Source organism: Malus sylvestris, chromosome 1 (genome assembly GCF_916048215.2).
Source record: "Malus sylvestris chromosome 1, drMalSylv7.2, whole genome shotgun sequence".
NCBI lineage: Eukaryota > Viridiplantae > Streptophyta > Magnoliopsida > Rosales > Rosaceae > Malus > Malus sylvestris.
The window spans coordinates 27,768,988-27,793,687 of NC_062260.1; the positions used below are offsets into that span (position 1 = coordinate 27,768,988).

Here is a 24,700-nt window from a genome sequence, read left to right on the forward strand (position 1 = left end):
GAAATATGATTGGATTGGAAGAGACATGTAAGACAAGATTTGTAACCCATGCATAAAGATATGTTAAATAACTCACTTTATTGTGAATTTATAACATATCATGTCAAGTCTTAACCATCACATATTTTTTACACAACAAACAAGAAAATGAACGCAAGTCCATTTTAATTAATCACGACCTATCCAACCAGCCACCAAACATGCCCATAAAGATAATGGAGTTGAAATCTTCTATACCTGTTTTGTGTATGGCCTTTCTGTGGCTCCTATTATTTATTGACATGTTTTAAGTTTATGAAAACATAGTTAATGAGGATTAAGTTTATAAGCACATATCAATCAATAATCAAGCCACAACCACCCCGTCGTGTCCTAGTGATTATGATGAATTTCAAACCTATATTTTATATGACACATTCTGAGTTCGGATCATAATAAAGTCACTAAAAAAACTCACACAAAATAAGTACAGAATATTTAAACGCTGCTATTAAGAAAAGCAAAGGTGATGTCGGAAGCAATATACAATATGCTCGACAGATAAAAAGTTTTTTTTATCTTATTTCCGACCTCTGTCGAGAAGTTGGGTCAAGTAGAAAGTAGGTCCCCATTTTTTTTTTCCTGTCAAATTTTGACAGGTATTGGTACACTCCAATTTAAACACTCCCATTGACGGCCAAACCAACAAGGAAAGTGGAGCTCTTAATCTCTTGGAAATGAAAAATTGGATTGGAAATTGGAAAAGATCATACGTATTAATTGTAAAGGTAAGTGCATGAGCCACTAAGGTTGCGTTTTAATATTGGGGTCTAGGGTTTCAATACATGTTGCATATTTCTGCTTTCTATATCTTTCTCGTCACTTGATGATTGAGATAAACAAAAAATAAAGTTGTCAATGATCACATAGTCGTTGAGCTAAGGACCAAACCCTAGTTATTGTCGTTATACATATAATTCTTTTCTACATCTCTCATCACATAACAAGTAATAAGAGAGATATGTGATAGTTTCGTCCAAGTTTCTTCTCAAAGATGGGGCATTTGGGACGATGGCACGACCCTCCACACGTCGAGCAATGGCATGACCAAACAAAATGGACGAAACGCGGTAACTTCAAGAGGCAACAACGCACACACACGACACGATATGGAAATTAGGTCAAATTATATGCATGGTTGGGTTGAGTCAGCACCACGATACCCACAGTTTGGGGTATGACCTCTATACAATAGGTGGCTTCAGGATATTGGATGTGAATCTGAATAGCTATACTTTATTTCATGTCACAGACTTTTGAATAATTGAATCACACATAAACCCTATTCATTCGAAGAGGACGTTATCAAAATTCAAAACTCTTCAGATTCAAGGAGTCATGTATATAATCATACTTGTTATTTATCCAAGGGACCATTTATCTATTTATGGCGGACGATGTTGCTTACTCGACCAGTGAAGAATGTATTTCGGAACCAAATTGGTCTTAGGATCATTTGAACTTTAAGAAATATACATGTGAATGTTTTTCGATGATCATTTGAATGTTTAGTATGAGTCTTTTTTGGTATGCACAACATAGTTTGGTGACAATAACAAACGTATCAAGTGTTCTGTGAAAATATGCCTTGATGAATAAACTGAAGAAAAAAACTGCGCACTGCGTAGTTCTCACTTTGTTTCTATTAAAAAAAACTTAGAGATTTAATAATGAGACTAAATCAGCCGCTGAATTCAACTAGACTAAGTTGAGAGAAATAGTTCAATCGAGGGCACAATGAGATTAAAGAAAAATAGGAAAACTAATGAAAATGACTTGAAAACTTTGAGTTTTAATGATAAGGACAAAATAAAAGGTAAAGTGAATAGTACCAGGATTGACTTTTTAGTGTAAAAATGTGGTTTTTCGTTAAAGTGAACAGTACCGGGTGCTTTTCGTTAAAATTCCCAAAAAAAAAAACTATGAATGCGGCCTTTTTCAATTTTTTTATCTGAGATTATATTGTGGTGGAGTATTGTATACAAACTTTTGACGCGTGGGAATGCGTGACAAATGTTCTACCTACCAAACACAAGCTCCTCGATCCTTCGTCTTCGATCAACATAAACGGAAGAGGATCCTCTCGTGAGCTCAGAGAATCTTCTTGATCATGAAATTCGAATCATTCAAATTTAATCTAATGATTGCAATTATTATAACTTTTAGAGAATCCTCCTGTTTGGAGCCGTTGGATTAAATTTGAACGGTCCGGATTTTATGATCAGAAGGATCTCCATCCTGAGCTCGGAAGAGGATCCTCTTCCAACATAAACTAAACCTAAATCTTGACTTTTTCGGGTGTCAATTGAGATACTTAACGGATAAATAGGTTTAGAGGAAAATAAAGTGCCCTCCAACTAAAATAAACATCATGGCTTCGAAGGAAAAGTAACCAATCAATCCCTCATTAGTAAAAACACAATCACTTACGTTTACTGTGAAGCAACTCGACAAGGTAGTAAACGACGAAATGCTTTGGCAAATTAAAAATAAGTACAGATTTGAAGATTCTTTTTCTTGTAAATTGTATATGGGTGTGTTATCGTCAACAAAGATATAAACGTTCACTGATGTACAGTTAAGCTCCTCCTTCACGCATAAAATGTATAAATTAAATTTAAAAGAGTCCTAACAAACATTCTCTCTTAATTTTCCTCACAAATGTAAGTTTTATACAATAGATGTAACACACGTCAATGAACAAATGTCTAAAGTTAAAAGTCTTCCGTAATGTTGGTCCTCCTCAGTCTTCATCGTGTTCCATGCACCGTCAAAAGTAACATTTTATAATAAAGTCGGTGAAAGTGATAGCATTAGGCCATGGGTGCTATATTCCATGAACAAACTTCATCTTTTGACCTAATGAAAAAAGATAGTTACCATCCTTATTTAATTTGGGTAACAATCCTCTTAAGATATATGTCCTTCGGATCTGCCGACCAAGTTATCTTGACCGTCACATTCAAATCTTGCAGTTGGAGATCTTTCTTTCCTTTCCTCTTTCTTTTCCTTCCTCTTTCCCTTTCTCTTCCTCTACCTCTTCCTCTTCGACAGTGAAGAACTCTTGAGTCATACATATTGGGAATTCATCGACGCTTCTGACGCCGAATTTGAGAAAAACCAAGCGACTCCGAACAAACGGATAAAAATGGGCATGTTGAACTCTCACCATCAGTGGTAGCGGGAGAAAGACGAGCATGTTGGTCGCAACGACGAGAGTTAGGCCATCTCCAATCAAATAAGGTCAAATGGTCATGTTTAGCCCTATAGTCACGTAAGAATTATATTTTAATGAACGCTAGATCATATTTTATACTCATCTCTAACCGAGAAGGCCAAAGAACCATATGCCAAACATAACCCCCATAATAATTTATTATTTTAATTGAATTAATATGGTTAATTAAATTAAACTACCATATAAAAATAAAGTTTTCGAACATATTTTAAATGTCACTTACTACAATAACGTAGAAAGCGTGATATTATTACACTTGTCACAAAGTCAAGCTTGACATTGTGACATTGGAGGGCTAGGTGGCTAGAAATGGCCGGCCAGCTAGCCTGATTTGAGGACTTTGGCCCAGTAAGGCCCATAAGCCATTTGACCTAGCTCTCGGTCGAAGACGATTTTCGTGTTATTCCGAATTATTTTTAACCTTATAATCATTTGGACGGATCGGTTGCAAATGGCCTTACAAGGTCTGCACTGATTGCGAGTGGAAAAGATCATTACCCAAGGATCCGGAGTTAATTGGTCATAAGAGGATCCTTGCCCACTCAATTTAGGGTTTAAGGTTTGAATTCAATGACCAAATGGTGGTCGCACGTCATAGTATGTAAGTGGAACAAAATACAAATCCCCATACAAAATATACACATGTCCTCCTCTTTCTTCATTGCAAAGACCCTCTGGCTGCCCAGAAAATTGGCAAAAACATACATACATACATACATATGCATGTAACACAAAATTGATCACCGAAAACCCATTTAATTTAATTTACCTCTATCATTTTTTCTACACTGAAAATTTTGATCTAGTTAGAAGCCCTTGTATTGTATGCTTTGATTCTTCTATTGATCTCCTTGTCCAACTCATCTAGTCCTCCCACTTCTTCGAGTTCCTGCGACCCCAAATCACACGATATGTAAAAAGCAGGCTTGAAATTAGCCAAGTTAGATAAATCATTTTGTTTCTTCCTCTGCACTCAAGTTCGAGATTAAAATATCGCTTGCTCGAAAAAAAAAAAAAAAAAAATCCTGCAATAAAAACAATATTTTCAAGGCAGAAAAAATTGATGACTAACCTTAGGTCCAAGAAACAACCCATATGGGACACCCTCGAATTTCTCTGAGTGGTGGAGCTGAGGCCAAAACATCCAAATCAAAACCAAATCTTTGACAGTTAGATTCAGTCGAACAGAAATTCATAATTAAATGCCTAATCTTGTTTCTAATCAATAATAATGGAGCTAGTTAATATGATAAGTATTATTTTATAGTGTCTTGTTTGTGTGGTGATGAAATGAGATCCTCTCCAGATCTTATTGTCGGATTCCAAGAACCAGGCAATCCAGACTACTTACTCATTAATTCATTCAGTCATTCCGTTGGCTCACCTAACACAAATCAAGAGTTCTAATCTCTTTATAACACAAACCAAGAGTCCAAATTTCGTAATTCTTTAAGCTCCGGAGAAGATTCAAATTATGCGGTGATAGTTTACCTGATGAGCTGCAGCAACCTTTCTCAAATAGGGCACGTTGGCTATGGGCCCCACTGGGAATCTTTTATGCACGAGACCATCGTGGACAAACATATACGCCATGCCGAACACCGTAATTCCAAGGCCCTATTATTCCAAGTCAATATATCAACAACCAAAAATAGATTAATTAATTAATTAATTATGATTAAAGTCGTTAAACAGTAAACACAGTGAGAGGGACTTACAGCACCAAAACAAAGACCAGGAACAAGGCCTTTGTGGAAGAAACCGTAATTAAGGAGGGCGATTGCCGGAACCGCGTTGATTATCGCAAAGACATCGTTGAGCTCGAACGGACCTTCTCTAGGCCGGTGGTGCGACTGCAATTAACGTTCATCCCGCGACTTAAATTAGTTTAAAGTAGAATATCACTCATATTAAGTAAAAATCCAATCTTGGCATGTTCCTCTCATTAATTGCTGGGTTTCTAACGAATGAAAAGCAGCAAAGAAAATCAAAACCCAATATTTTGTTGGCATCGAAGAGAGAAGAAACCTCGTGCATATGCCATAAGGAAGCGTGCCAGAGAGCCTTATGTGCCCATCTTGCCCAAAACTCCATTCCCACCTACAAACATAAAAAAAAAAAAAAAGTTTTAATAAAACACTCCCGGTGGTACTGTTTAATTTTAACGAAAAACCTTTAACTTGTACTATTAATTATACCTTTAAAATGAACTTTTCGTTAAAAGAGAGTTTTCTTAAACTTTTCGTTAATTTAAAAAAAAAAAACCAATTCTACTTGGTTTGAATTCCTCTTTCATACCCAATTTGGGGCCTAGCTTTTGTCAGAAGCACTTCTGCTTATAAGCAGTTTATAAGCGTTTATGATAAAAAGTACTTTTGATGCAAATGATTTTCATCGGAAATCTATATGCTTTCACATGTTAAGCTTTTGGTTGTCAGAAAATGCCTTCGATTCTAACAGAAGCAGTCCCGAACAAGCACAAAAATAGTATAGAATATTGCTTTTGCTAAAAAAGAAGTGGTGATTGAACTTACAGCAGCACCAACAGATAGAGCAAATGTACCCAGCATTTCAGACATAGGCACATTCCCACCCTACAAACAGAAACACCCAACTCAAAAACTCAATCAAATAAATAATAATAATAATAATAATCTGTGATTTTTTTGTGGGTTTTCGAGAGCTGAGAAAAGCTTGGAAATTTAAAGATTTACCTCCATTTGCCAGTAAAATCTGTAGTAAACAGCCATGACAGCCATGGAAGTAATCCCAAAGCTGGACATCACGGCAGCGACAAGGTAAGTGAACCTCTCCGACTTCTTCCTCGACAGCCTCTCCGCCACGCGAACCGACGGAATTACGATTGGGATCTGAGAATCATCGGCTTCCGGGGCTTTTCCGGCGGAATTGTCGAGGTGGGTTATCTGTTTTTGGCCCTCCATCACTACATAGACGGTGAAACAGAGTTTCCGGCGAGTCCTGTGGAGTGCCGACTTCTGGTGGCGGAGATTTGGGAAGAAGACGGTGGCGGGGTTGGGTTTTGGAATGACGTAGGAGGACTGGATTAGGCGGAAGGGGGTGGGGGTTGTGGCGGCGAAGAGTCCGACCGCCATGGAAGTATGCTTGTTGGTGAGGTTGAAAGTTGAGATAGAGAGAGAGATTTGAGCTGAAGGTGAGTGGAGTTGGGGTGAACAAAGACCACAACTTTCTGTCCCTCAAAATCTCTTGAGGCGCAGACCAAAACGCCTTTAAAATACTACTCGGATGGGTAAAAGCACAAAAACTTTAAAAATTGATGCCATTGATTTGTCTACAAAATTACAGCTAAGCCATTCACACTTCTCTTTTCACACTCCTCTCCTCTTATTTAAATATTTCGATGGATTGCTTTTGAGGTAAAATGATCTCGTAAATTATCATAACTTTTCAAGTCGATCTTTGAGGTTTAGAATTGATAATATCTATTTATGGGATTGGCATTCGTCAATTATTTTAGTTATTTTGTGAAATTTTTTTGTTAAATTAAAAAAACTGTTAGTTCAATAATGACAAAAATGCTCTCAATTTAACAGAGATTTCTCATAGAAGAATTGAAATGATTGATGGTGAACAACCTTGAAGACTATTTCAATCGATTTTAAATTTCAGAGACTAAAATGAGGAGTTATACTAATCTCAAAGACTATTTTAAATTAAAAAACCTTTGTTAGATATTAGATAGAAAACGGCACAATACAAGATCGTTTGGGAAGTGCATTTTGATGATTGAAAATTTTTTTAGAGAAAATAATTTTGAGTTCTAAAAACACATGAAGTGCTTCCTTAATGAAGTACCAGTTATGTGCTTCATAAAAAATAAAAAAAATAAAAAAATCCCAATATTTTTTAAAGATTAACTTTTATTTTTACTAAAAATTAATTTTAAAAAAAGTTTTCAATTATTTAAAAGGAGTTTTAACAAAATACTTAAATGTATTGTTTATTTTTAACAAAAATTATATTTATATCTTCCTCTGGTACTATTTACTATACTTTTAAAAAGAATTTTTCATTAAAAATGAAGTTTCTATATTTAAAATTACTTTATAAACGAGCCTATATTAATTTGTCCAAAAAAAGAGGAGCCTATATTAACACATAAAAAACAATACGTGGCAATAATTTCATCGCAAGGATTGCGAAGGAGACGACAGCGAATCACAACAGCATGTTGCAACAAACGACACCTGGATAGTTTACTAGCTGTTATATATCGCCACGTAGCAGTTTACGTATTCACTCGCTACGAGTCCAGAACTTTTCGGGATGTTAATTGGCGAGAACAGCTCCACAGGTAGGTAGGCGTCGTGGCAAATTCTTGGTCCAGAAGACCGACCTAGGATCCTCTCCGAATTCTTTTGATAAGAATTATGGACATCTGTGAATTATGTTCGTTTATCATATATCGTACGATTAATTTTTATCAATTGTTGTTTATGCTTATTTTTAAATAAAAATATTTAAAATAAATTTTGACTGTACGATATACGATAAACGAACATGATTTACGAATCTCTGGAATCCTTCCGAACTCCGGAAGACCGAAACGTAGTACGTTCTGTGGGTCATTCCGCTTTGAACCGGGGTTTAGTAATGGACCATTGATAATGGCAGTCAACGGTCTTTAATTTGTTTTGTCCATAATATTACGAGGAAACAAATAAAAGTGCATGATATTTTTGGTTGAAAATGATACTTTGTTTATGAAGCCCTAAGCAAAGAATTAAGGAAGTCAAGATGCAACTTCCTCTTCAATTAACAATCCATCTTTCCATGGCAGGTTATTGCAGCTATCACCCATTCGGTGGCTGCATTCGAGGAAACTAATCAGGCCACGGTCATTAGCTTGCCGGTCTCTGTCCCAGGTACGGTATCCGTTTGTTCATTGGGCTCCTCCTTGTGCGGGATTTATTAAAATTAATGTGGATGCCGGCTGGATAAAGAGCTGGGGTTCGGGTTTTGTGGGTGTGGTGGCTCGAGATGAAGCGGGCAGGTTTGTGGCAGCGGGCAGATATAAGGTGACAGCTTCTACTACGGCTGTGGCGAAAGCATTGGTTGTGCTGCATGGGTGTACGCTAGGAAGAAATATGGGATAGAATTATGTCATCGTGGAATCTGACTCTCTCGAATCTATTTCCTGTCCTCGAGATTTGGCTACGATGGGCAGTTAGGAAGCTTTCCCAATTCTAGAGCGGAGCAAAGGACTGGGGGAGGCTTTTCATGACTGCCGCTGGTATTGGGTTTCAAGATCGACCAATATGGGAGTGGATCTCTTGGCATCGCGGCAAAGTAGGGAGGTATGTGATAATATTTGGGTCAACAGACCCCCATGCTCCCTTGTGCATGTCCTGTGTAATGATGGTCTTCCTTATCCTCTTTAATCTCTTCTTGGTAGTACGAGGAGTGACTATTTTAGAATTAGATGCGGTGTCGTTTGTACCTTCTTGTACTACTTCTCTCTAGTTGTTGTTATTGGCTTGTTTGCCTCGGGTTAGGTTTCTTTATCTTTGGCATCTTTACCCGGATAATATATTATCTTGTATGCCAAAAAAAAGAAAAAATAATAATAATTAATCCCAATGAGTTGAGCCCAAAAAGCCCAAAGAGAATTGTTTTTCAAGTATTTCACTTGGTAAACAGTGATATTCATACTCTCGTTTTTTATTATGCACATTTTTACTTGTTTTTGTTCATTAATTATTAAAGATTTGTTTAATTCAATGGTGGAAAATAATTCATAAGGAAAAAAGGAGAATGTGAAGATGCGGGTTCTTGCCTTGACGCTTGAACTCGTATTGAAAACGAAAGGGGAACAAACAGAGGAGGATCCACCTTTTAGGGCAAGGCGTGTCTGGTTAGAAAATCCTTCATGAAAAAGTCGGGTCTTGCCCTTTAAAAATATAAGATGCTCTTGAAAGTTGTCATCTAGATGTTCGACGAATTGACTTTAGGAGCACGGGGTAGGATAGCTGCAAACCTCATGCCTTTGTATGCATTACTACGAACATATGTCAATAGGCTCACTAGGCATATGTTGTCGTTGTCGTTATCGTTTGTCGACATGCTCACTCAAAAGCTATTGACACAAGTTAACTTGCTCACTTGAAATTTGTTGGCATATGTCGACAAACATGCAATATAACTTCGCAAATGCCATCAGACCCATCAAAACTCCACGAAATACCAATTTGCAAGCTACCTCGTCTAGATAATATTTCTTGGATACGCTTTTGGGTGCAAAGGGATGCCCAACTTGTGGCTGCCCGCTTCTTTGAAATACGCCAAACCGTCTCACGGATCGAACACCCATCGTGCGCAAGTGCTTGGTTGCTTTGCTTTGTGCGGTAAGTTTTGTATGGTCCATACTCATAAGCAAAGCTGAACTTTCCTTGCACGTAATGGTTTAATTTGTTTACGTAAATGGAGGTAATTACCTTTAATTCCAGGTGGTAATTAATTCGTATCCGCTCTTTACTCTTTATTAGCCTCTTGCTACATACTTACGTGTCTAGCAATTAACTCTTTTTTATTATTTTTCTTCTTTTTTTTAACTTATTTTAGATGTTAATTTTTTATTAAATTAAATTTTGAAAAATAATGAACGTAACCATCCATAGTCTTATTATCTAGGTTTTTATTTTTCAAATCTTAATAAAAGAAGGGTGAGTTGGATATTATGAAAGTTTCACCATTTTTACCTTCTCCTTTTATATATAGAGGTTTAGATATCCTACCCATGTATAGGAGTCCACTGCACCCTTATAAATAGGGGTGTGCTATCCACACACCCCAAATTACTTCTCACATACCCTTGTTAATTTCTATCCGTTGATCTTTTTCAATTCATCCGATCTGAAGCCCGAAAATTAAAAGGGTGTGTGAGAAGTAAAATGGGGTGTGTGGATATCACACCCCTATAAATAAACTTCCCTATCCTCCTTCCTAAGCTCTACAACATTATTCTACAATTCCTCAATTTTCAGACAATGGTGTCCTCAAAATTTCATGTAAGTTCTCCTCTTTTCCACAAATGATTTCAATCCTTTTTTTTGTGTGTGTGTGTTTGTGTGTTAATTTGCTTGTTTTCTGGGGTTAAACCTTCAACTTTGAGCAGTGTCATTTTCATTTGTCAAATTTGAAAGTGACGTCCCAGTGTTCAACACGGATATTGCTCCCAACCTATCCACTTGCTGGCCCAACCTGAATTATTCTAAAAGACTACTGTGTAATTAGGAATGAAACCATGTATGATATGTTGTAATTTGTTTTTATCAATTTTCCCAATAGGGAATTTTCGAAATCATTCCGATTTTTTAAGTTTAGTATTATATTTCAGTCTAATCTAAATTACTGGGATGAGGACGCGCTTGCCACGGGTCTAGTTTGTTACATATTTTGTTTAGAATGCTAATTTTGCTACATATTTTATTGACAAATTTATGTTGTTTTGAACCATTACAGGTTGCTTCTGCGATTATTGCTGCGTTGGGATTACTCTTCCTAACAGCGGCAGAATGTCGAAACCCGATTTCGAACACGGTCAAGTACTCGGCCATTAACTGTAGAAAGCACAGTGCTCTTTTGACTGACTTTGGAGCCGTTGGCGACGGAGAAACTTCCAACACAAAGGCCTTCAAGGCGGCCGTCGGTCATCTAAGCCAGTTGGCATCTGACGGCGGAGCGCAGCTTATTGTGCCGCCGGGGAGGTGGCTTACCGGGAGCTTCAACCTTACCAGCCACTTCACTCTCTTCCTCCACAAGGATGCCGTTATTCTTGCAACTCAGGTTTGAATGTGTTGTCTTTGTTTTGTGTGATATTTCTTCAGTTGTTTTTCTTTTGGTATATATATTTTGGGCTTGTTTGACATAAGTAAGGTTCTAAACCGTGCTAGTCGAAAGACGGATAGGGTTTCACGCTTAGGTTTTAAACGGAGTTTGGCGCTAGTCGGGTGACCGGTAGATAATGATTGTATATTTCTCATATTAAACACAGGATGAGTCAGAGTGGCCTCATCTTCCGGCACTGCCTTCATACGGGAAAGGCAGAGATGGCCCCGGTGAAAGGTTTAGCAGTCTCATCTTCGGAACAAACCTCACCGACGTCGTAATTACCGGTCACAACGGCACCATCGACGGCCAAGGTGCTTCCTGGTGGGCAAAGTTCAAACAAGGTCTTTTGAACAGCACCCGACCATACGTGATCGAGCTCATGTACTCTGATCAGATCCAAATTTCTAATCTCACTTTGGTCAACTCTCCTTCGTGGTTTGTCCATCCCATATACAGCAGGTAATTTGACTCTTTTTTTTTAAACTAACGCACGACAGCCGCATCAACATGTGGTAGTGTTACTCACGTCACAATGATGGCTACTCTCAAAAATTCCTCGCACTATACATGCATATATATATATATATATATATATATATATATTGTATGTGGATCCGTGCTATTATTGTTTTTACACAATTTTTGACACAAGTTTTTGTGAGGTTTATTTTGTAATGTATTTCAACAATTCGAACTGTCTTATCTCAAATATTATTTCTACAGTCAACCTAAAATCACCAAAATCTGAAAATATATCATCAATGTATTACGGGTTAAGAGTTTCTTTGTAGAATCGTATGCGTCCATTTTTTTGTTGTTGCTATAAATGAATGTTTTAATGGTTTTGAATTTGTCTAATTTTGTGCATAGATGATCTGTGAATGATGTTTAAAGAGAGACATGGTTCGGATGGTTAAAATATATTACGGAGTGGATACCCAAAAACCTCAATGTGTTTTACCATTAATCTTGTTCTAATTTTGCAGCAATATAACAATTCAAGGGCTCACAATCCTTGCACCCATCGAGGTTCCCAACACCGATGGGATTAACCCAGGTTTGTTATTTTTGCTGCCAGTTAATTTGTTCTTGTTGTTGCTCATTAGTGCTTAATTGGGAAATGAACATGATTAAAGGGCGACCCCAAGTCAATAAGGCTCAGGGAAAACGTCTATCATACGCTGCCTTATCCTTACTTTGCAAAGAGACTGTTTCCACGCCTCGAACCAATGACCTTTCTGTTAATTAACTATAAATCTCTATGCTTCCTTCAGATTCTTGTTCACAAATTAGAATTGAAGACTGCTACATAGTCTCTGGAGATGACTGCATTGCAGTAAAGAGTGGATTTGATGAATACGGAATCAAAGTCGGAATCCCGACGGAGCACCTTGTGATCAGAAGGCTCACTTGCATTTCACCTTCCAGTGCCACCATTGCCCTCGGCAGTGAAATGTCCGGTGGAATCCGCGATGTTAGAGCTGAGGACATCACAGCCATTGATACTGAATCAAGTGTGAGGATCAAAACTGCCGTCGGAAGAGGAGGTTATGTCAAAGACATTTATGTGAGAAGAATGACCTTGAAGACGATGAAGTACGTTTTCTGGATGACCGGCTCTTATGGATCGCACCCTGACCCCGGCTTTGATCCTAAAGCGTTGCCTGAGATTACAAACATCAACTACAAGCAGGTTGTGGCAGAAAATGTTACTATTTCAGCAAGGCTGGATGGAATCCATGATGATCCCTTCAAGGGAATTTGCATTTCGAACGTGACCATCACACTGGCTGAGAAGGCGAAGAAATTGCAATGGAACTGCACTGATGTCGAGGGAATCACAAGCACCGTGACCCCAAAGGCGTGCGATTTGTTGCCCGAGCAGAAAGAAGCGGTTGATTGTGCTTTCCCTGAGGATAGGCTGGCGATCGAGGATGTTGAGTTGGTGACTTGCTCTGCAAGCACCCCCTTCTTCTGAGTGTGTTAGATGGGAATTTTTATACGTTTAAGAACATTGCAGTATGAATTTTAATAAATGCAAAAAAAATTTCGTTATTTCTATTTCCATAGGCTATGTATGCTCCATCGTTTCACTAATTAATCACCGCAAGCAGTCTTAATTGGTCAAAAACTAAGCAAATTAACAATCTCAACTGCATAAAATAAATGTACAAGAAATCTTCGTTCTACGATGATTTTCGATTATTCCATTTATCTTATGGATGAACGTCCCTGATTGATGAATGTTATGTCTGGTGAGGAATCTCATGAGAGTTTCAGGATTATTCGTTTAACTTCAACGGATTTTCTTGTGCCAATTTTGCAGATGCTTTGTTCTTGCAGAAGCTTTCTTCTCTGCAAATAGAACGACAAGAAGTTTGTCTCTTAAGCCATTGGTCCTTTTCATTGCAGAGAAGGAAAAAATAAACACATCATATTCAGAAGTTAGGCAGAAATTAAATTCCGAATCTACGAATTTAGGCTAATTGAAAGGAAATACCTGTTCTTGAATCGCAGAGCATCAAGTCACGGAGCTCAAGCATGTGAACAACTTCTCCCATTTGAGGCCTATGTTCTGAATCGGGATCAACACAACGATAAGCAACCAAAAGTACCCTTTTGAGCTCCTTCGGAGATGGCTTCTCTGGCATTTTAGGGTCAACCACGCAAGCAATTTTCTGTCCCGCAACCATGGACTTTAACCATTCAACCACATATGGCTGCAAGCGAATAGTCATTGTTTAAGTACTCGCATATTGAACCGAAAAAACAAACCCTTACATCTTACATGTTTCGAAATTAAGAACTTATACATACTTGGGGTTGACTGCGATCTATAGGTCTCCTCCCCGTTATGATCTCCATTACGAGTACTCCAAAGCTATAAATATCGGACTTCTCAGTGAATTCACCGGTAGAAGCATATTCCGGAGCAATGTAACTGAACTTCCATGCAATTCGAGAACGATAATAAAATCATTAACAACTGATATTGATAATGTTCCAATAGCGAACATCAGCAGGCATATATGCATACAGATTTTTCCGCGAGCAAAGAAACTAACCCTAATGATTCCATTATAGTGATTCCCCACTCGGGATTGTAGAGCTTAGCTAGGCCAAAATCCGAGACCTTAGGATCCCACTGGTGATCGAGCAGCACATTGCTAGATATTAGGCTTCTGTGTAGGATTTTCGGTTCTATATCCTCGTGCAGGTAGGCCAATCTGCAGAAACACAGTCACTTCAAATTATATAACCACAAATTTGTCTACAACAACAACAACAACAAAGCCTTTTCCCACAAATTTGTCTAATCAGATAAAATTAGATACGCAGGATCTCACCCTTTTGCGATTCCTCGGATTATTTTCAACCGAATGCTCCACGTTAGAGGGCTGACTAGTTTCGAGCATTCGTGAAGCCAGTGGTGCAGACTTTTATTGTCTACATACTCATGCACAAGCAACCTGGTAGAAGAAAAATCAAATCATTGGCTGCCTTTCGAACATCGGAAATTGTGCAATGACGAAAAATTTGCATACCTGTAGGCTCTTTCGATGTGGTATCCAAGCAACTTGACAAGATTTTTGTGCCTCACAAACCCAATTGCCTCCATTTCTGCGATGAAGTCGTCGACTTGGAATCTGTTCATTGAACATTTTAGCATTCACTTTAATTGTTGAAAATATATGGATTCGATGAACTTGAGTACCTGTCACTCACTAGCCTTTTCACTGCCACGAGCGTATTATCGAACAGAATGCCATGATAAACAATTCCATAGTCCCCATTTCCAATCAGATTTTGTTTCGAAAATCCATTCGTTGCAACCTCAAGCTCCTTGAGACTAAACTTTTTGCCCCTCCACACATCCTTAACCATTTGTGAATACATAGAAACCGGTCCCAACTCCATCACATTACTATTTCGGATTCTCCCACTAGCCTGAGGAGATGCGAACTGACCGGAAAACACACGCCCGTGCTGCTGCAGCTTCCCGCTGTTCATCTCAATATCAGACATGTTACGCGAAAGCAGCCTCCGGTCCAGGGATGAATTACAATAACCATTGTGTGTAGTTTTGGAAACAATGGGAGTCGGGAGACGGAAGTTGGATTTGGAGGATTTTCGTCGACGGTAATGGATGACACACAGCAGAGAGATGATGAGAGTGATAACTGTGAATAGAGCTATGAAGATTACAAGCAAAACCCATGATTTGACACCGAAAAATGAGGTCGGCTTCAAGAGCTTTTTCTTGAGAGACAAGGCACTGGAGGACATATTCACAGAGAGAGAGAGAGAGAGAGAGAGAGAGAGCAAATGGAGATGGAGCTTGGTAAATAGCAGTAAAAAGAGATTTGACACAGGAAGTTGGGATCATCCAAATCACTTGGGTAAAATTCAAATATTTTCAGGTACCAACTAACCAGCGGGAGCAGCGAGAAAAATCTGCAAGGATTTGGTACCAGATTTTCTTCCCAACAAATCAACCAATCGTCTTCGGCCACTTCAACAGTGCCCATTTCTATTTGGCTTAAATGTCATAACGGTGTTTGTGTTTCATCCCAATCGGTCATTTTAGTTCCTGTGTTTTTAACTTGGCCAAATTGATCCTCATGTTTGTCTCTGTTAGCCAATCTTAAACGATCTATTAAGGGACCGTTAAAATTGATATGTGTGTCTTGCATTTGAGAGGACAAAAATGTAAAGCCATAACCCCATCATTGCAAGGACAAAATTGTAATGCCATGAACCCCGTCAACTCCGTCTTGGGTAGTCTTTCAAATCCTTTGTTTATTTTCCAAGAGAATTGTAATCCTAAAAGCTATTGTGCAACTAATTTGCAATACTCTAGGCATGAAAATATTTTGAGGCATCGTCGTTGATTATCTGATTTCGCTGGCATTTAATGGATCTACAATCAAATTATATTTTTGTCTCAATTATAATGATAATTTAACAGATTGGTTAACTGAAGTAAACACGGAGAACAATTTAGCCAAATTGAAAACACTGGACCAAATTGACAGATAGAATAAAATAACTAAACCATTTTAACATTTAAGCCGCTCAATGGGTTTTTTTCTTTTTCTGAATTTCGTTCTTCTCGAAATTTCTCCAAATCAATCTGTATTCCGGCGCCACCCACCCCGTTCTAGTTCCATCCGATGAGTCCTTGGACGGACAACCATGTGATCCGGCGTCCAGAACAAAGAACTCCCCTCATTGATAGGTTGATACTTCCCCGCCACACCAATAAATCGACACGAATACTTTTCTTTTTGTACAAATTTTGCTTCTTTCTCTACTGCCACATTTATTTGTGACCAAATTCATGATACAAGTAAGCGTTTTCACAATCATAAAACTGTTAGAATTAGAGTTCCAATACCACAAATTGGACAACAATAGCCGAGTATCTTCAAAAATTGAATGGCCTCCGCATGCAAAGCCGCTCAATGGCCCCGTCTTTGAACTGTTTCTTCATCGGATGTAGCTTGATCTCGTAAAGCTTTGGCCATAGTTTTCCGGTCACTGCCAACACACAACACGTATCAATAGAAGTGACTGCACAACACAATTCTATCCTACTAAAAGAGTAAATATCAATTCTTCCTAACAATGGCGATCGCTTCCAGTTCAACATAAGCTTACCAAATATACGGTTTTTGTCACTGTCCCATGCAATGCCGTTTAGAACATCTATACCCTGTATAAGTATGTCAAATTGCTAATGAGTAAATTATTAGTTTGAGATGTATGGTTCTGAAAACGAACGAGCTGTCACTTTCAAGGAAGCCATACAGAACATACGTTGTATACCAATCGACATTTAAAAAAAAAAAAAGCAAAACCGTGAAAACATAAACGGAGAACTTATTGTTTTTGGTTCAAGGGCTTACATGATTCCCAGAAGCTAGTAAGCCTTCCCTGTAAGTGATAATATAACATATAAGCCATTAAATGAGATTAACAAGAAAAACAAACAGAACATGATACGTCTCATACTTAGACTAAAAACTAATGATTAAATAAAGGAAAATGAATGAACATAAAAACCTTAATTTTGGAAGGACGATCCATCCCAGCACCCTACCATCTTCATGTGAGATTCTAGCTATGCAATCTGTCTACATAAGTGAGATCACAAAACTTCAAGAAGCCAATCCAAGGCAGAATAAAGCATTCTAATACGCGGGTTTTTTTTTTTTTTTTTTTTCCATCTGCGCATCACAACTGATCATTTCTATTGTCCACAGGTAGCAGAGATACTGCTAACCGCTCTAAGGAAGTCACGTCATGTCATATGCCAATGCTCCATTGACATGGATTTATGTGTGCTGATGAAAAGACTGACCTGATATACATTTGCCCAAACTTCGCCGTTTATAAACTCTAACTCGTTGAGGTTGTGCACTTCTTGATCTTTATATTTGACCATATGTCTGTCCGTAACTGCATGAGATATGACACAACTATTACTATAAATAAAAAACACAATCATCAAGAAAATTGTCCTACCGCTAATTTGGAGGAGATAAAAAGATAAGATACGGGCTAACAATGAAACAATTATAGATAGAGGAAAAAACAAAGAAACCTTTTAATGTTAGAGGGTCAATCTTGTACAACACTGAACTGCCATCACTTCCAAACAACACTTTTCCATCAGTAGCCAGTCCCCAGCCATCTTTCATCTGATGCGTGAACTTCTCAAACTGCGTTGAGCAAAACGTCAAGCAAGTTATTAAGGATTAAGACCTACATTTCACTGGAATATCAATTCTCAATTGAATGTCAAAATTACTAGAATTGATTGATGCTGATCAATTTAGCATCCGACAAATTGAATACGTATGCACTGAACCTAAAACTTCAAATACTGCAGATGCAGAATCGTATAATGAAACTATACAACGATAAAAGTATTTTCAAAAGGAATAAAGGAAAAGCACAAACTTTGGTTAAATTTTTTCGGTCATATATGAAACCAATTTTCGTCAACCAAGTTACTTGGAATAGCCTACAAAAGAACATATAAATGACTAGATCAGCACTCTTGGACTCCTTAGAGGTCAATCATATCATAAAAATACAGATCGAATGATCAAAACACCAAATCCGCTTTCACTTCACTATTAAATAAATCAACGGAAAAACGTAAGTAACATGATTTTCTTTTCAGACCTTTCACCAAGGAGAGTTAATCCCTCCCCAAAGTAAGAAGGGTCCATCTTCTGAAGTGCTTCAACCTGTATGTATCAAAAAACAAAACCGGATTACGCATAAACAATCTCAATTTAAGCAATGTCACAACCAAGCATCAAACTAAATCGATTTCCCAGCAATAACAGATAACCTGACCAGAAATTTTCATATGTCACTTCCGATAAAACTTGTTACCCACTTAACTACAAATCAAGAAGATCAATTGAAAGTCTTTACCTTTCCGGTTCGAATCGCAACCTTGCGCACTGATGACTGAAACAATTGAACGAAAATATGAATCCAAATCACATAAACAAAATGTATGTCGAATTTAACACCAGCAACCAACAGGGCGCAAACTCACCTTCCCGTAAAGCCCAGTCGACTCGAACAAGCTATCATTTCCAGCGTAAAGTAGCCCCTGAAGAACAAGCAATCCAAAAAAAAACCCTAAAATTCCAAAAATTGAAAACCAATTTCCAAATCCAAAATCTAAAAATTAAGCATCGAAGATACCTGGGTGAAGGCGTCGGGATCGTGAGGGAACTCATGGACGACCTCGATCGAGTAAAGTCCAGGGGAGACGTCGGCGTAGATGACGGTGCTCCACATGTTCGACGAAATGCCGAGGAGAATAAGAACGCCGAGCATGAGAAAAGCGGCGAGGATCAGAGAGATTTTCCTGTAGTTCGGAAGCGACCTGGGCCGAGAGGCCGCCATGGGAGCGTTATTGTATGGCCTGCGGTCGGACCGCTTATTGTTATTCAGCTTCCTCCTAAGCGAACCGGTGGCCATGAACCGGTGGATCAGAAAGTGGGGTTGAGAACTTGAGGTAAAAGGCTGTGCTCGAGTGGTTTGCAGGTGGAAACGGCATGCTTGCGGTAACACGCGCCGAAATATTTATTAGGCCAAATTTGTAGACTAATGGAAGAAAAAAAAAGGTAATGTTAGAACCCTTGGGCTAAAAGCTAAATTTTTTAGCCCGAAAAATTTGGCTTTTAGATCAGAAATATTTTTTCTGCTCCAACCCTTCTGTCCTAAAATTTTAGCCCGAAATTATTAAAAAATGAATTTAGGCTAATTTTTTTCTTAAATCATTTTTTTTAAATATGTAGATTATTGTAAATTAATTTTATGAACATTTTAATCTAAAAAAATTTAAATTCCTATAAACATTTGGCATTTAGCCCGGGGGGAAAGCTGGGGGTATTTGGCCCAGAAATAACATTTGGCATTTAGCCTAAAATTTTAACATGGGTTGGAGAGTGTTTGGGGGGGGTAATTTGGCTTTTAGCCCAGGTTTGGAGATGGTCTTAGACCATCTCCAACCCTTGGGCTAAAAGCCAAATTTTTTAGCCCGGAAAATTTAGCTTTTAGCCCAGAAACATCTTTTCTGCTCCAACCCTTCTACCCTAAAATTTTAGCCCGGAATTATTAAAGAATGAAATTAGCCTAAATTTTTTTCTTAAATCAATTTTTAAAAAAAAAATAAATATGTAGATTATTGTAAATTAATTTTATGAACATTTTAATCTAAAAAAATTTAAATTCCGATAAACATTTCGCATTTAGCCCGGGGGGAAAGCTGGGGGGTATTTGGCCCAGAAATAGCATTTGGCATTTAGCCTAAAATTTTAGCATGGATTGGAGAGTGTTTGGGGGGTAATTTGGGGGGGTAATTTGGCTTTTAGCCCAGGGTTGGAGATGGTCTTAGGGAGATAATATTTGTAGATTAAATTTTACAAATTAAATGACATAGAAATTGATTAGATTATGACTTAAGCGTTGACAGACGTGCTCATTCCAATTGGTATCACATTATTTAGTTTACAAATTTAGTTTTCCTAACATTACCCATAAAAAAATAACTCCCGTGGTAAAAAAATTTGTTAAATCCCAGTCAATATTATGTACGTAAGCTTTATGTGTGAGATTAACTTTGTAATTTAAGTGTTGTCATGTATCATGAAAGCGATCTTTTCCTGCTCCGTTATTGTAAATTTTGATTAACTATGAGCTAAGAACAGTTTAATCAATTCATCATCCCCTTTTCCTTCCAATGAAATTCAAAACCTAACGCCCCTTATTTGTTTACGTTAACGAGGGTTCAACAATTGCAAAAAAATCATGACATGACAAAATTAATCTCATACATAAGGCTCACATGCATGCTATTAACGAAAAGTTAACGAAAAATTTTAATTTTGTTAGCTAACAAACTTTATCACAAAAGTTCAATCCTAATTTTCTTATCACCCACGCTCACTATCTTCTGAAACCCTCTGCCACAACAACCAAATACCCAATTCAACATATCTATTATTTTTGGTAGTTTATATTTATTAATTTTAAACTATTTATTTCAAATAATAATTTTAATGAATGGGTAGAATCGAGTTAAGAGATCGGATTAAAAATACCTGGTCTAGCCATTAGCCCGTTTAGCCCTCGAAGGTGCGGGAGAGCCCGCGATGACGTCATATAAAAGCGGTTTTTCTTGGGTAGGAACGTTCCTGAGCAATCGACAAAACATAACGAAGCAGAACATTCTCGATTTCACATTCCCCCAAATAAAACCAACCCCAAACGACGCCGTAAAACCATCAAATCCCAACATTCTCCCTGAAACGGCAGCGTTTTGGACCCCAACATACGCGGGAGATTATACAAGTCGAGAAAAGAGTAGAAGCATCCAGAACCAGAGTCCTCTTCCTTATAAGAGCCTCCTCAGTCTCTCCCCCAACCATCAGACAATCTCAATCGTCAATCTATCTCTTGCTTTCTTTCAATCGCGACGCTTCGAATTTTCTCGCAAACAAGCTCGAATTTTCTCTCGCTTTCTTGCATTTTCTCGGAAAACTTGATCGATGGCCGACGTTCAGATGCACGACGCTGAGACCTTCGCCTTCCAGGCCGAGATCAACCAGCTTCTGAGCTTGATCATCAACACTTTCTACAGCAACAAGGAGATCTTCCTTCGTGAGCTCATCAGCAATTCATCTGATGTGAGTCTCTCCTCTCCGTTTCTTGCATGTTTTCGTTTCGATTCACTGTATAAATTTGTACGATTTTCCTCCCCAATTTTTCGATAAATCGCTGTGTTGGCGTTTAAAACCCTGATTTTCGAAGTATAATACGTTCTGTGACAATGTAGTATTGGTTTTTGCTCTTTAATTTACAACTAATATTGATTTGGTTTCATTTTTTTCCACAATTTAGTGATTAATCACTATGTTTTGTGGTCAATAATCTTGTTTCTGGTTTAAAATTTGTTTCCGCGATAAAGTGTGATCTGGAATTTGTAGGATTTTGAGATTGATTGATTTTTGTTTTTCTCTTAGGCTTTGGACAAAATTCGTTTCGAGAGCCTCACAGACAAAAGCAAGCTCGATGCTCAGCCGGAGCTTTTTATCAGGCTGGTGCCTGACAAGGCTAACAAGACCCTCTCAATCATTGACAGTGGCATCGGCATGACCAAAGCAGGTATGTATTTGTGTAAATTGCACTTCCTTACTTCTCTTATCGATCTGTTTGGCTTTCGAGAAAATCCAAGAAAATCCATTAGCATATACCTTTTGATTAGTAAAATTGTGCATTCTGTATTTAAGCTGGCTCCCCTGTTTATATGTATTGTATGATTGTTTCTGTAGACGCTTACAATTGTTCAAAAATCAGAACTTTGGTTATGGAATGCTTAACTAATTATTCTTGGCGTTTTGTTAATTACGTAGTCATCGTTTATGATTATGTTAATAAGCTGTGAATCTGATTGCAATTGGTTTCTGTAGATTTGGTGAACAACTTGGGTACAATTGCAAGGTCTGGAACCAAAGAATTCATGGAGGCATTGCAAGCCGGAGCCGATGTGAGCATGATTGGTCAGTTTGGTGTCGGTTTCTACTCGGCCTATCTCGTTGCTGAGAAGGTCATTGTGACCACCAAGCACAATGACGACGAGCAGTACATCTGGGAGTCACAGGCTGGTGGTTCCTTCACTGTCACAAGGGATGTCAATGGCGAACCGCTCGGCAGGGGCACCAAGATCACCCTCTTCCTCAAGGAGGATCAGGTAAAGAATTGAGCCAATGTTTTAAGTCTTTAATTATATAATTAAGAAGAAGAGTTGGGTATTAATGCGTTTTTGTGATTGTGATCAGTTGGAGTATTTGGAAGAGAGGAGGATCAAGGATCTTGTGAAGAAGCACTCTGAGTTCATCAGCTATCCAATCTATCTCTGGACCGAGAAGACTACCGAGAAGGAGATCAGTGACGACGAAGACGAAGATACCAAGAAGGAAGAGGAAGGAGATGTTGAGGAGGTTGATGAGGACAAGGAGAAGACATCAAAGAAGAAGAAGATCAAGGAGGTTTCTCACGAGTGGCAGCTCATCAACAAGCAGAAACCCATCTGGCTCCGAAAGCCGGAAGAAATCACCAAGGAGGAGTACGCTGCCTTCTACAAGAGCTTGACCAATGACTGGGAGGAGCACCTTGCTGTCAAGCATTTCTCAGTCGAAGGCCAGCTCGAATTCAAGGCCATCCTCTTCGTCCCGAAGAGGGCTCCTTTCGATCTTTTCGACACTAGGAAGAAGATGAACAACATCAAGCTCTATGTCAGGAGGGTGTTCATCATGGACAATTGCGAGGAGCTGATTCCGGAGTACCTCGGATTCGTGAAGGGTGTCGTCGATTCGGATGATTTGCCTCTCAACATCTCTCGTGAGACGCTGCAACAGAACAAGATTTTGAAGGTGATCAGGAAGAACCTTGTGAAGAAATGTATTGAGATGTTCAATGAGATTGCTGAGAACAAAGAGGATTACGCCAAGTTCTACGAAGCCTTCTCCAAGAATTTGAAATTGGGCATCCATGAGGACAGCCAGAACAGAGCCAAATTGGCCGATCTCCTCCGCTACCACTCGACCAAGAGCGGTGACGAGCTGACAAGCCTGAAGGACTACGTGACCAGAATGAAGGAGGGTCAGAAGGACATTTACTACATCACCGGAGAATCGAAGAAGGCGGTGGAGAACTCTCCGTTCTTGGAGCGCCTGAAGAAGAAGGGCTACGAAGTTCTTTACATGGTGGATGCCATTGACGAATATGCCGTCGGACAATTGAAGGAATACGACGGCAAGAAGCTGGTGTCCGCCACCAAGGAGGGTCTCAAACTCGATGACGAGACAGAGGAAGAGAAGAAGGCAAAAGAGGAGAAGAAGAAGTCATTTGAGAACCTCTGCAAGACAATGAAGGACATTCTGGGAGACAGGGTCGAGAAGGTGGTGGTTTCCGACAGGATTGTCGACTCGCCCTGCTGCTTGGTGACCGGAGAATACGGGTGGACGGCCAACATGGAGAGGATCATGAAGGCGCAGGCGCTGCGGGACAACAGCATGAGCTCCTACATGTCGAGCAAGAAGACGATGGAGATCAACCCGGACAACGGAATCATGGAGGAGCTGAGGAAGAGGGCGGAGGCTGACAAGAATGACAAATCCGTGAAGGACCTCGTGCTGCTGCTGTTCGAGACTGCTCTGCTGACCTCCGGCTTCAGCCTGGATGACCCCAACACTTTCGCGGCGAGAATTCACCGGATGTTGAAGCTGGGGCTGAGCATTGAGGAGGAGGAGACCGGCGGCGATGATACTGACATGCCTGCTCTGGAGGAGGACGGTGCTGAGGAGAGCAAGATGGAGGAGGTGGACTAAGCCAGTTTCTGCGTTTTGGAGTCAATTGGGATGTCATTTGAGTTTGTGGATATTTCGGGTATTTTGGTTTACCTAATTGTTGGTAGGTGTCGCGGTCTTATTGGATGAAAGTTGTCCCCCCGTGGTGTGTCAATCTTGTAGTGTCTTTTAATTTTGTGTTGTCAGTTTTCAGTCCGTGTCAAAACTTGATGGTGGTTAATTCTGATACTCGATAATGTTAATATAATTTTGAGTTTCTCATATTTTTTGTGCTTTTTCTTTTTCACTTGTATTGTTACCTACTCTCCTTCTTGGCTTTAGGTTAAAAATCGATTTGGGTTTGGGTTGAATTCGGGGTTTCAACTTATTACAGAAGAGATCCGAGTTGGCGAAGTTGGTCAAGTTAGGTTTGGACGAGTTTTTACTTTGTTTCGATCAGCTCAATGGCTCAATGAAACTAAAATAGGTTACATAATTAAAATTTTTTTTTTTATGTTTAAAAAACGAAGTGTTTTACGTAAAAAAAACACGTTGATTATAAAAAATACATAAAATGCTTTTCAAGTTTAAAAATAATTTCATAAAAAATGGTTTCATTAATTTTAAAAATCCTTTCAAACAAACTGTTTAAAATTGGATTGAGTTGAGAGCG

General features: G+C 38.7%; 5 protein-coding genes across 5 annotated transcripts; 2 read left to right on the top strand and 3 right to left on the bottom strand.

Annotated features, from left to right (window-relative positions):
* Window positions 1-3,905: 3,905 nt before the first annotated feature.
* LOC126616548 (beta-carotene hydroxylase 2, chloroplastic-like) lies at window positions 3,906-6,515 on the bottom strand. Its single transcript, XM_050284623.1, has 7 exons — window positions 5,992-6,515; window positions 5,812-5,871; window positions 5,306-5,377; window positions 4,996-5,130; window positions 4,769-4,894; window positions 4,350-4,406; window positions 3,906-4,166 (listed from the first exon to the last, which is right to left on the bottom strand). Exons 1-7 carry the CDS (start codon window positions 6,388-6,390, stop codon window positions 4,080-4,082), a joined length of 936 nt encoding a protein of 311 aa, XP_050140580.1. The 5' UTR covers window positions 6,391-6,515; the 3' UTR covers window positions 3,906-4,079.
* A 3,587-nt stretch (window positions 6,516-10,102) lies between these two features.
* On the top strand, window positions 10,103-13,201 carry LOC126616597 (probable polygalacturonase). The gene is made up of 5 exons (XM_050284675.1): window positions 10,103-10,323; window positions 10,778-11,101; window positions 11,310-11,605; window positions 12,133-12,203; window positions 12,421-13,201. Exons 1-5 carry the CDS (start codon window positions 10,303-10,305, stop codon window positions 13,122-13,124), a joined length of 1,416 nt encoding a protein of 471 aa, XP_050140632.1. The 5' UTR covers window positions 10,103-10,302; the 3' UTR covers window positions 13,125-13,201.
* Window positions 13,183-15,589, bottom strand: LOC126616606 (probable serine/threonine-protein kinase At1g01540). The gene is made up of 7 exons (XM_050284682.1): window positions 14,862-15,589; window positions 14,692-14,793; window positions 14,494-14,616; window positions 14,212-14,373; window positions 13,964-14,087; window positions 13,647-13,866; window positions 13,183-13,501 (listed from the first exon to the last, which is right to left on the bottom strand). The coding sequence occupies exons 1-7, from the start codon at window positions 15,431-15,433 to the stop codon at window positions 13,443-13,445; spliced, it is 1,362 nt and encodes a 453-aa protein (XP_050140639.1). The 5' UTR covers window positions 15,434-15,589; the 3' UTR covers window positions 13,183-13,442.
* Window positions 15,590-16,426: 837 nt separating this feature from the next.
* Window positions 16,427-19,256, bottom strand: LOC126616628 (glutaminyl-peptide cyclotransferase). The gene is made up of 11 exons (XM_050284701.1): window positions 18,878-19,256; window positions 18,726-18,782; window positions 18,599-18,634; window positions 18,341-18,405; window positions 18,113-18,176; window positions 17,754-17,871; window positions 17,511-17,608; window positions 17,213-17,283; window positions 17,056-17,083; window positions 16,808-16,862; window positions 16,427-16,687 (listed from the first exon to the last, which is right to left on the bottom strand). The coding sequence occupies exons 1-11, from the start codon at window positions 19,154-19,156 to the stop codon at window positions 16,575-16,577; spliced, it is 984 nt and encodes a 327-aa protein (XP_050140658.1). The 5' UTR covers window positions 19,157-19,256; the 3' UTR covers window positions 16,427-16,574.
* A 1,835-nt stretch (window positions 19,257-21,091) lies between these two features.
* On the top strand, window positions 21,092-24,311 carry LOC126616617 (heat shock protein 83). The gene is made up of 4 exons (XM_050284691.1): window positions 21,092-21,366; window positions 21,703-21,844; window positions 22,150-22,430; window positions 22,519-24,311. Exons 1-4 carry the CDS (start codon window positions 21,229-21,231, stop codon window positions 24,067-24,069), a joined length of 2,112 nt encoding a protein of 703 aa, XP_050140648.1. The 5' UTR covers window positions 21,092-21,228; the 3' UTR covers window positions 24,070-24,311.
* Window positions 24,312-24,700: the final 389 nt, after the last annotated feature.